The sequence below is a fragment of the Eucalyptus grandis genome, chromosome 2 (genome assembly GCF_016545825.1).
Source record: "Eucalyptus grandis isolate ANBG69807.140 chromosome 2, ASM1654582v1, whole genome shotgun sequence".
NCBI lineage: Eukaryota > Viridiplantae > Streptophyta > Magnoliopsida > Myrtales > Myrtaceae > Eucalyptus > Eucalyptus grandis.
In genome coordinates this window covers 12,724,323-12,736,803 of record NC_052613.1, presented here as the reverse complement: position 1 = coordinate 12,736,803, position 12,481 = coordinate 12,724,323, and the positions used below count along the sequence as shown (strand labels likewise).

Sequence of the window (12,481 nt, the reverse complement as noted above, 5' to 3'; positions counted from 1 at the left end):
TCAAGATATTAATACTTTTTATTTTAATAAGGAAATCAAATGAGGAAGATACATTAAAAAATGAACAATACTCTTCTCTTGATCACTTTTCATCAGATGACATGTGCTTCTGACATGTTCATGCCCACTAGGGAAATAATCAAGTAAATTTAATTTAGCACATGGATTCAATCTATCTAAGTAAATTTAATAGATGGTTTCAATCTCAATTTATACCAAAAGAAAATTGTATGAAAAGCTCATATATTATGCTAAGGAAAATCATACTTGTATGGTAAAAGACATAATCGTAATTCAAAGTAAATTGAAATTCTAACACTTTTGTAATCATTGACTATTAAATTAAAATCTAAATCTTATACTTAAAAAAATTGAGAACGTTTCTGAATAAGCTCGATTTAAAATTCTTAGACAGAATTGCAAGTTGAATATTTTTAATTAGAAATAATATTAACATATAGATTCACATACAATTTTCAAAATATGGATAATACTTTAAACTTTGGCAGGAAAAAACAGTTTTTGCTTTTGCTCGATCCAAACAAAGTTTCATTCCACAAATAATTAGTTTCATCCCCACAAAAGTATCTTCATTTTTCTAAATCAACTCTAATGTTTTCAAACATTCTTGCACACATCACCTATATTTTCAAAATTTTCCCTAAATCTACCAAATTTAATTTATTTTCACATCATGAAGTGCTGTGCTCTTTTTCTAGTTTTAAGATCAATAAACCACATGATTCTCTGAGTACAAGAATATTTACATGTGGCAAGTATCACAACAAATAGTACAACCAACGTTGGCCATTAGAAACACGAATTTTAATATATATATTACTTTTATGATCAGTTGGATCTATCGTATCACCTATAAAACTAAATGCCATTAGAAAATTATTTTTCCTTCTTTTTCTTAAAGATATATATATATATTTTTGGTAAATCTTTAAGATATCAATTTGTCATCTTAAATTTACATTTTCAATACATTATAGTGCACTCATAAAAGCACTCAAGGAGGTGGCTTATTTTCGTTCGACATGACGTTATAAGACCATCACATACCTAAATTTTGATGTCCGTTTTCTTTATTTGATTATCACATATATGGAGTTATATCAAAATCTTATTATTTCCTTGGCGGACCTTTTACGATTTAAACATTTTGAAAAAAGATAATTGGTCCAGCAGGCCTATAGTCTATTATTCTTTCTCTTGTACTGAAAAATTGGAAATGAATCTTATTTGGCAATTTTGACCGCATGATCCGTTCATTCCCATTTCAAAGATCCACCCTTTTCAAAAATCATTTTCAAAAGGGGTATATTAAGAAAAGGACAATGCTGCACGTATTAAGAGCCTACTGAAAAATCTTTACGATTCGTCAATCCAAATATCTAAAATTTACATATATGGCTCTTTTAAAAGATTTTTTTTTTTTTAAATTATCTTAATTTTTTTTTTTTTCATATTATCAATTTGCATCGAAGTTATGGTAACAAATCAAAAGACATCGACAACGACCACGCCCTAGTTTCGGGCAGCGACGAAGTGGACGCTGTCGCTGAGCTTACTCAACTTCGCACATATAAAATTCTTTCCTCTCCGGTGTCATTCCGGGTCTCTTCTTCTTTCGCTTCTGCTACAATTCGTCCGCTTGGGAAGTTTCTTGAGTTTTGCATTACTTCCAATTCTTCTTGTCAGGATCAATATCTTCCCTGTTTTTTCTTTTCCAAACTATATTAAACTGTGCGAGCAATCTGCGTTAACTGTGTCGCTCTTGGAATTAAGAAATGGGCATCATGTGAGTTCTTTTCGCCGATTAAGCTCATGTTACTTAAATGGTCATGCTGATTGAGTTGGGATTTTATTACGGTCCATCAGTAATCAGTATCTCTTATGAAAGCTTCATGTGAAGGTACATTCAACTGAGGTAAAATGCTATTTAACTGATTCTCTACAGCTGGCATTAGTAGCTTGAGCTCCGTAAGGCTCGATCTCTTTCAACCCTTCGAACTTATGCAGCGTGAGCCCGTTCAGACCGCGCGGCGATATCTTCACCTGCAAGCACTCCAGCCCCACCAGACCCTTCAGCTCGCTCGGGAAAAGGCTGACCTCGTTCGCGAAGAACTTCAGAGTCTTCAGCCTCCGCAGCTCCCCGACCCACTGCGGGAGCAAACTGAACTCGTTCTTATACAAATACAGGTCCTTCACCGCGGACCCCTTCAAGGCCGGGGACAGCAGCGGGTACTCCAGGTTCTCGCCGGACACGTCGAGGCACACAAATCGTCGTCCGAACCGCCACCGCCCTGGCCGGCAGCGGAATCGTGGGTCGGGCTCGGGGGCTCCGGGTTCTCGAGAGGGGCGGCCTCGCACTCCCCTTGCATTGCATTGAGGAGGAGGGAGGGCCATGTCCCTTATGAAGGCTCAACTCAACTTAGCTCTCTACATTCGACTGGCTGAATTCAACCATTAAACGAATTCAAAGCCCAAAGTAGGACTACACACTTTAAGTAGAGGTGGCAATATGGGTATGCACATTGCACAAGTTTGAATGTACCCACTTTAATTATATTGCCGAAAATTGGAACCTAAGTTATGTGGATATGAGTTAGGTTGGAGTCAGATTGGGTTGGGTATTAGCCATTGAAAAATATATTGCACAAAAGTGGATCAATATGGGTCAAACAACTTGATGTGGGTTGGATCATTTTCGATCAAACCCAAATCAACCTGATCTACCTCCTTAACATGTATCAATTCAAGAAAGACTGCACGATACAATTGACTTCACAAGAATATTGTTGTTGCATGTGCTTTATACAGACTTACAATTTTACTGTTACATACTACCTAAATAACACGCATTTATGCATATCTAAAACAACTAAAATATATATAAATGATAGTTGCGCAAGATAACTATCTAAAGGTACAAATTCATTTAGGAAAGTTAAATGAGTGTAAGATATGAGAAATTCTAATTCAATATCAGGTTATAAGATATTTATGGGATTGGTTTGACAATTATCTTGATCATCTTTGTCCATTTTTAAGTCTATATTGGCAAGATATATGTATTAACGAAAATTGTGTGTTTCATGAAAATTTTTAGCCAAAAATGGAGTTCGAAATATATTTACTTTAGTATTTTCTTTTTTCGTATTTGCAATTCTAGAGAAATTCTACTTACTAATAAAATAGATTTTATTATTACAATTAAGTATCTTTTTCATCAAAAGGAACAACCTATCCAAAAGAGTTTAGAAAAAGTTGCCAAAAGGGGGAAAAACAAAAAATCTAGTTAAGAAACTACAAGACTTTTCATAGTTGCTCTGTATGTCTTCTGTTACTGAAATCAAAGGACAGTAGCAACATCAACTAGCAGCCGGGCCACTTGCAGGCCCTTTCGTATCACCCACTAGTCACTCTGTCTCTCACAATTTATTCATTACAGCCAGAACTCAATGGAACGTGGTAGAAATCTTACATGCACCGTGTAATCTGCCGCTTACTTGGCCTTTGCAAAACACAACAGCAAGATTGCCTTTACTGGTAAATTTAGTCATGCTTTTCTCACTATGTGATTTTTAATCCTTTGTTGTTCTTTTCCTTCGTTTAGTGAACTTAGTCTCATGTGATAGTGTCGCATGCTCTTTTCGACTCTCTGTTCATTTTCTCCCAGAGTAAGATACTTTCTTGTCCATCATCCGTTCAGTTTGCTCTGATTTGTTCCTTCCTGCACATTTTAAAGCTCTGTTGGGTCTACAGATGATGTGTATGCATGTTGTACACCCGCTCATGCCCAATTCTCAAGATTCAGCTTTAGTTTGAATATGCAGCCGACAGTTTCTGTTTTTGAAGACCCTAACTTGAAGGTTTTTACTCTTCACAGACACACATAACTATTACTCCACAACATCCCCATAGAGGATCCTTAAGAATTTTTCCATTCTACCACATGATACTTTAACATCAGAGATTGAAGCAGAGAGTTTAATGACAAGCTTATTGAGAGAGAAGCTCTGCTCCAAAGGGCTGGAAGTTGAGCAGTGCTGAGCCGAACTTCCAATGGCAGTAAGAAGCGCCAATATTGTCAAACACGAAGTTCAGAACGCACTAGGCAATCTTTCTGGCGTTGCCTACAAGTTTAAAGGACACGGAACTTCAGGTATTCCATACTCTTTGAAGACAACCTGTGTGAATGACAAAAACAGTCGCATCTCATTGCAAGATGGCCTCTACGTATATATGCTTATCACTTTTGAGCATTTGCTTTACTTCCTGAAAGACTTCATCATAGGAATCACACAAAAAAGAAAAGAGAAAAGAAAAAAACAAACAGATGCTGAAGAAGGATGAGAAGATAATAAGCAAGTTTGAGAACGACCTGCAAGACTCTTGGAAGGAGATGGGTGTCCTGAGGGGGATACTGCCGAAAGTGTTCCACGAAAGCGACCTCATGAGGGAGCAGGTGAAGTAGTTCAGCGAGAAGAACACGCTCCTAAACCCTGAAGGTCGCCATGTCGAAGAAGAAGATTGATGTTCCTTGACATGGATGCACTCTTTAAGGATGGACAGACAATAATGTTGAGGGATTTTCTCACTGGAGTGATCGTTTGCTTACACTGCACCCTTCTTTTACTGGAGATTGGTTGATTGCAAAGAAATTCGGTACATCCTTTTCTTTTCTGGCATCTTAGTCTCGATGGCTTAAGAAAGAGCAGTTGATTCATCAAGAATAGATTGAGATCAAGGATTCACAGTAAAAACGATTGGTTGCTTGTCAAAGAAAGCACAAGTAAATCAATCTGGCTGTACATGCATGGATGGTCTTTGCTAATATCAGATCGAACCAGTTTGACCTCCAGTTCAATTGCTAGATCAGTGAAACAGACCAGTTTTCAAAATTAGATCCACCCAGTTTTTGAGTCCTATGGGTAAAAAACTGAGCTCGGCATCTAATTTGTAACAACAAGAGAGAGAATGTCAATTATCATAGTGGAAGATAGGCTATGTTCTCCCTGATAGCTACTACCCAATCATCTCTTTGACCCAACAATTGAGATCCAAGCGCAGGGTGGCAAGTTCATTTTCAGAATAGTGGATTAGTATTGCAGCACTCATTAAGTCAGGCCAATAACTGATAATGAATCGGTCACCATACATAGATTGCTTCTGATGTACTTGGTGGCACCAAGGCGAGTTGAGAGTTGCCAAATGCATCATCCCACACATTCTTTCGGAACCATTCATTTCAGGAGTTCCAGTGGCAATGTTTAGGATCAACGAGGAATAACATGGATCAGTCCGCCATTGGTTAACTTGGTTTATAGATGTAAGCAGAGTTTGTCTGATTAAATCTGTATAAATACATGGAACTTTGAACTTGCGAAGAAGAAGACTGCAAAGCAAGTTATCTTGACAGCTCGAATAAGAACACATGACCTTACAATGAATCATGAGGCTTGTATTCATTGTCAATTTCATGTATATCCATGAAGGAGCCGTCTCCAACTGCAACATCCTCCAATTCACTGATGGCTTCTATTTGGTCAAGCTGCATAGGGGTGCCTCCATCCTCAGAGCTACCCCCAAGAAATTCATTATCTTCCACATCCGATAAGTCTGTAAAAGTTTCTATCCTTTTCTTCTTCCCTCTATAACCAATAAGGCTTAAGACCTTTTCCTTCCAAATAACCAGCGGACATTTCTGAATCAGCTCCGCACCTTCATAAGCTCCTGTCAAGAACACGCTAAACCTCTTCCCTCTCTCAGAGACATAGAAAATGCCCAAATGCTTCAAAAAGAGTCTCATCAGCTTCTGAGGCATCACGAATTCTCGTCGAAAGTGGGTGAGGTGATCGGTTACCAACCTCTTTTCCATTGTGAAGCTCAGTAACTCATGCATCACCGCAATGGCCCTCTTATCGAATTCTTTCGATCCAGGTTGGAGGCCACGTGCATCAGCATAAGGAGATAAGTAAGACCTTTTCTGAAAGTGCTCAATCTTCCTCCATATCTATACACCTTCTTGTAAGTGGCAGGAAACTTCAAGGGGAAAGATAGGAAAGCAACCCTGGAGCATGAGAGGCAGATTCTGATACCCCCAGTACGGCTTTCTCCAACTCTGTGATGGCCCAAGCAGGATTCCACTCTATGAGCTCGAGATAATCAACTTCATCCGGAGATTTAACCACTTTGAAGTGCTGTGGATGCTCGTGTACCCACTTGCTCCTAAAATCAGCTGGCAAACCAAACTCTCTCCTGAAATGAGCAATTTTGTCCAGTGGAAGCCGTTTGTCGACTGACATCATCAGCATCCTAGTCACGTATTCAGCAGCCTTGCCAGAGTGTTCCCTAATCAATTTCTCCTCTTCCTCTAACAAGTCTTCCGCTTCTTTAGTCATTCCACACCACAGTAACCCATTCCGATCCTTACACAACTCAAACAGTTTCGGCGACTTCCGAATAAAATCCACTATACTGTGTGGCCTGGGCAAATTAATCTGATTCCGGCATCGATCCAGTGACCTCACAGGGATTATCATCTCGGGTTCTTTCTTCAACATTTCCATTAGAACCAACACCTTCGACACCACTTTATGCTTCTCGGTGGCGATTTCGAGGTCATGGACCCTCTTGTCCTTGCTCCTGTCTTGCACTCTTGCTGGTGGTCATGAATCTATGCTGCGGCCATGTAAGTAAAACCTGGCCAAAACTCCAGTTTCTTCTCAGGGTAGGCGAACGCACCGGCGAGGCGACAAAGCAACCGAACTCTCTTGCCGCGCCCCATTCATTCGAGGAAGCTACGGTTTTACAAATGATTCGAAGACGGGTCATCTCAAGATGCTAGTGTCTCGCTCCAAATTCAAGAAACAAGCCCAAGAAAAGCAAAACGCCTCTCACTCAGGACAAACATCAAACACCTTACGTGCAACGGAAGGAGGAACAACAAGAACCCGAGACGAAAGTTTTCGAGAAGATCGCCGTGAATGCGAGATTATAACACCTCTCTTGGATCGCTCGATCAGCATCAGTTTCGACTTCGACAGAAGCCGGTTGGGATTTCAGTACGTGGTTTGTGCTGAGAACGAAGGAGAAGAAGAAGAAGCGAGGCGCGAAGAAGAGGGAAAGGGCGGTAGAGACGGAACGGCTCGTCGTTTTGGTTATTGCGTCTGTTGTGGTGATCGAGATGATATTTTGATTTGAATAATTAAAAAGAGCTCGAGGGTCTAATAAATGGTGATATATTGTTGCGATTTTATAAAATTGAGGTGTTTAGAGAAAAAAAAATTGAGGTGTTCGAAAATTACATGAAAAATCCGATTTTAAAATCATAATAATGTTGGGTAAAAGAAAAAAATTGAATCATATCAAAATCAAGCATTATATTTTGTAATTTGTAGGTGGCTAAATCTCTTCTTGATTTATATAAGTTTAAAGAATAATTTTTTAAGGATTAATGTTGAAGAGATTCAAATCAAATTCTAAACATTACACAATCAAATTGGGTATTGCGTAAATATTTAATAAGTCATTTCGAATAATTTAGTTGTTAGTTCATATCTTCATGACTTTATGAACTGTAATTGTAAGTACCGAGTTTGACTACAATGTAGTTAAATCAAGAATTGACCATAATGCAGATTCTTCCTCTTGTGAGAAGAACTTTGTTTGATTAGACTTGAGAAAATATAAATCAAGTGAAACTAAAGTTAGTATTAAATCGAGCTAGCTACCTTGAATTGATTATTCAATGGGGAATAAAAAAAGTCAACTCAGTTTCTCTCTAGTAAAGGATTTAAAAAGATTATAAGAATTTATCAGATCCATCAAACCTCAATTTATAAGATCTATTTCAGAATAAACAAAACTTAATCGAATCTCCTTTTTCTTAAAAAAAGAAAAAAAAGAAAAGAAAAGCCACGGGCCATTTTTCCCCGCTTCCCGCCTCTATATATAAGATTCCCTCCAATTTGCGATCGCAATTCGAAACTCTCTTCTTCTGAGCAGACGCAGCGACCTCCATCGCCGATCGTCAAACTCCAACGTCGTGCATTTCCCGTCGGTGCAATCGCCGGCAACGATTCTGAGTTTCGTCTCCCGTTCTCTCGTCGATGCTCAGAGCCGAAGAGCAGAGCCACCGGCTGCAGATCGTGGAAAGAGAGGACGACGTCCACCACGAAGAAGACCTGCTCGAAACGATCGATAAACGTAAGTCAGGGGGCAAAACAGAGTGCAGGCAGCTCCTCTCTGTTCATCTCGTCGCTTTTGTTTTCTCGTTGATGTTCCGGTGCGGTCGTTCGATTCCGAGACGAGTATCGTGATCTTCTCGTCTCTGTTCTGAAGTCAAAAGCAAGATGCAAATGGCTCGATGGAACTATGAGTGTGAATCTCTTCGAATGTCGATATTAAGTGACTCTGAATGCTGCCAACTGGATGAGCTCGATTTTGGTTTGGTTCCTCAGTTTAGCTCGATTTTCCTGGAACATCCCCGTGAATCCGTTAGTGTTTTTACATCTCGATCTTTCTCTCAAACTTGTCGTGATTTTTTGCACGTGCAGTAGTTTTCAGTTTTCGTCTTCTGATCATACAAGAGCAATTCCAGCCTTTGTTATGTTACGTGACATTGGAATTGCACCATTGTATTGGTGACATAGCTGGATTAATAAGGAATATCCTAAGCATACCTCAATGAGTTATTGACCCTTGAAATAAAGCCTGCAAATTAGCATGTGTTGCTCAAAGTACTTTTAACGTCTTTATTTCCAGAGAAAGTCGGTTGTTGCATCACAATTGGAAGCCAAGCCCTCTATGAGCTTTTAGGCGGTGACAGACTTTCTTTAGCAGGCTGTGTTTTATTCTTCATGCATTTCAACGAAAGCAAATTTCACTGGTTTGGCGATGTTAAACCGGCAGTATTAAAACACTGGCAATTACAGAAGCATTTGGCGAATCAGGGTGAAGATGACAGTCCAAAGACATTACCTTTGATGAACTTTTAGTTGCTTTTGTTAATTAGCTTTCTCAGAAGATGCTGCTAACGTCACTTCAGGCTGGGAAAACATAGCTTGCACATACCCTGTGTGTTACCACTCAGGTTGGTCTGAATTGGATATTAGGTTTCTGTCGTTAACTTCTGTTGCCTTTTTTGTTCAGATAAACAATGCAATAGTAACATAATGGCTGAATTTCTATGAAGAGTAAAGATGTGGGCGATCTTGGCATCAGAACGTGTGTATCGGGTGATTTTGGGAGTATGGCACTCTCATTTTCTGTAATCTGCAGTCAGTATACTGGAACGCATATACAAAACCAAGCAGGAAAAGGCCAGAAGAGTTTGTACTGTGTCATAACCGAGTAAAAGCCTTAATTATTGTCAGACTCGGACTTGGGTTGATCATTAGTTGAATGTGATGCTTGAAGATACTCCACTTATTTGCAAATCCCACAACAGTATATACCCTTTTTTCAATCGTTCTTTATTAATGGCTTGTGGACTCCATCTTTGTAAAAAATTTTCAGCTGCCGACTCACATGAGAGGAGGAAATGGGAAGGTAGCTTGTATTGACACACAATGAACTTTGTATCCTATGATAATCTGTCTGTATTTTTCTTGACCTCGGCAAATCTGCTTGTGTTGCATAAATGTCGTCTGTCCATGTAAGCGCATGTGCACTTTCTTAGCTTAGTACACCTGCAGTCACCCTGATTGAATTGTACCAACTGCTGAGAGATTTGACATGGATCCTGGTGCGGTCCTAGATAATGTAAGCAATGCTTTCTGTACTGGTGGCAACTCTTACTTTTCTGGCTGGTGTACTTGCTGTAATCTAGTCTTTCCATGAATTTGAAGATCATTTATGCCCGTGCCTCTACTTCTGAGCATCAGTACAACTTGCTTCTTGGTTTGGCCGCCAAAATGTCTGAAGAACCATTCAAATTACTGGTAAGGCACTGCTCAAGAATCAAACCCTACAGATTTTCTGAGGTGTGGATGGTTGACCTATGTGAGTGCCTTTTTCAGATTGTGCATTTGGTGATTGTTCTCTTCCGAGTGGATTTTACTGGAAGAGAACTTGCAGAGCGCCAGGTTGATCCTGAAACCATCAAATCATGCAAGTCGTTATTCTGCAGCTTATCTGGTTTGAGACTTATGAATTCGAATTGCAGCAAAATTGGCACAAATGCTCTCACGTTTTATTAAGATAGCTGAGGAATCTAATGTGGCAGGGTACATGACCAATCAAGGTACTGCATCACATCTCATTTCTCCCACGTAGTCCTCCATCCATTCAAAGTTCTTATTCAATTTAGCCCTTAGATGGTTGCACACTGACAAATAGCATTTTGGGGACTGCACTAAGCTCAAACTAATTCTTGTAAATCTCAAGAACCAGCTATTTGGCGTAAACTGGTGAAGCATACAGTAGCTGCAGTCCATGACATAGGAAAAGGATTTTATTTTTTTTAATGACTGTGTATGATTTATTTGTTTCAGTTGTAGCTGATCCAGGCGGAGGTGTGTCGTCAGACCCAATGAAACCTGCAGGCGGGCATGTTCGGGCTCGTGCAGCCACGATTAGGTTGATGTTTAGGAAACTCAGAAGGGAGCAGCATGTCTCCAAGGTGTTTGATGCCCCAAACCTACCTGAAGCTGAAGCTATATCCTTTTTGTGCCAAATCTTCCTCTGATTATATAATTTATCGAAACTTATCACATCATAATGCAGATACTAAGTAAAATATCTAGAAGTCTATATCAATATCTGTGAGAAAGTTGATACTGCGTCTATATAGGGATTGGTGGATACCTGATTTAAGCATGATACTCACAGTATAGTTGATGTTGCCTATGGTGACCCAAAAGATTTGTCAACTACATTGTCACCTTTGTGTATCAATTGCAAAATATATCGTAAGGGTAAGGCCTGAGTATCCTTTCTGCTGCTTCTATTTATGTTTAGCCAATCGGATTTATATAATACAGCCTTATATGCTCTAAAGAACTTAATCTAGCATGGCATGTATGGAAAGGTCATAGGACTTCATTAGGCTTGAAGAGAGATGAAACCAAAAGAAAGTTATTCAGTGTCATTTCGAATAACTTCAAATGAAATGAAATTGATCAACCACGGTGCTTATTCATAAAGAAGAAAAACATAAAATTATCCGGTGCGATATGTTTTTAACCACACATCATAGCAGTTTGGTTTGAGGCTAACATTTGTGGATATCGTGGTTATTATGAGGCCAAGAAGAAATCTACTCTCAATATTTGAAAGCTAATTACCCAACATCATCTCCATTGAAGTTCACAATAATTTTCTTTTGATAAGTAAAAGAACTTTCGTGCACAATGGTGTCCAGCAGATGCTAGCCCATGTAACAAATCATGAACACAATTTGTGCTATCAATGAGGTGTAAGAAAGAACCTCCAAAAGCTGAGGAAAGCCATCTATCATTCAAACTAAAGAACGAGTCTTCCTATTTTCAAAGGCGATATTTAGGACAAATGAGGTATAAGCTGGATCAGCCTGCTAGTGGTTTAGTTTACAGATATAAATGGAGGTTTGTCTGATTAAATCTATATACCAGATACTTAAAACTTCAAACTTGTGAAGAAAAAGACTGAAAAGGCAAGTTATCTTGACAGCTCGAACAGGAACATTTGATCTTAAATTTAATCATGAGGCTTTTATGCTTGGTCAATTTCACTAATATCCATGAAGTAGCTGTCTTGACCTGCAATATCCTCCAATTCACTTATGGCTTCATCTTGGTCAAGCTGCATTGGGATGCCTTCATCCTTAGAGCTATCCTCATGGAAATCATTATCTTCCATATCCAATAAGTCTGTAAAGGTTTCTATCTTTTTCTCCCTCCCTCTATAACCATTGAGGCTTAGGACCTTTTCCTTCCAAATAATCAGCAGAGATTTATGAATCATCTCCGCACCTTCATAAGCTCCTGTCAAGAACACACTAAACCTTTGCCCCCTCTGAGAGACATTGCAAATGCCAAAATGCTTCAACAGGAGTCTCATCAGCTTCTGAGGCATCATGAATTCTTGTTGAAAGTGGATGGGGTGATTGGTTGCCAACCTCTTTTCCATTGTGAAGCTAAGTAACTTATGCATCACGGCAGTGGCCCTCTCATCGAATTCTTTCAATCCAGTTTGGAGGCCACATGCATCAGCATAAGGAGATAAGTAAGACCTTTTGTTAGTTGGTTTTCTCAGAAAATGCTGCTAACGTCACTTCAGGTCTGGGAAAACTCAGCTTGCATGTACCCTGTGTGTTTCTACTCAGGTTGGTCTGAATTGCACATTAGGTTTCCGGCACTAACTTCTGTTGCATTTTATGTTTCTTAGATGAACAATGCAAATAGTAACCCGGTGATTGAATTTCTCTTAAAGAAATGCAGCTGTGGTTGATCTTGGCATCAGAACATGTGTACTAAGTGATTCTGGG

General features: G+C 39.2%; 1 protein-coding gene and 1 pseudogene across 1 annotated transcript; one reads left to right on the top strand and one right to left on the bottom strand.

Annotated features, from left to right (window-relative positions):
• Window positions 1-4,204: 4,204 nt before the first annotated feature.
• On the bottom strand, window positions 4,205-7,193 carry LOC104423319 (annotated as a pseudogene).
• A 2,533-nt stretch (window positions 7,194-9,726) lies between these two features.
• LOC104431172 (meiotic recombination protein DMC1 homolog) lies at window positions 9,727-10,855 on the top strand (the record flags this gene model as incomplete). The annotated part of the gene is made up of 5 exons (XM_039306791.1): window positions 9,727-9,777; window positions 9,864-9,956; window positions 10,035-10,104; window positions 10,184-10,258; window positions 10,509-10,855. Coding segments are annotated over 5 exons (483 nt in total), but the record flags the coding sequence as incomplete, so codon positions are not given.
• Window positions 10,856-12,481: the final 1,626 nt, after the last annotated feature.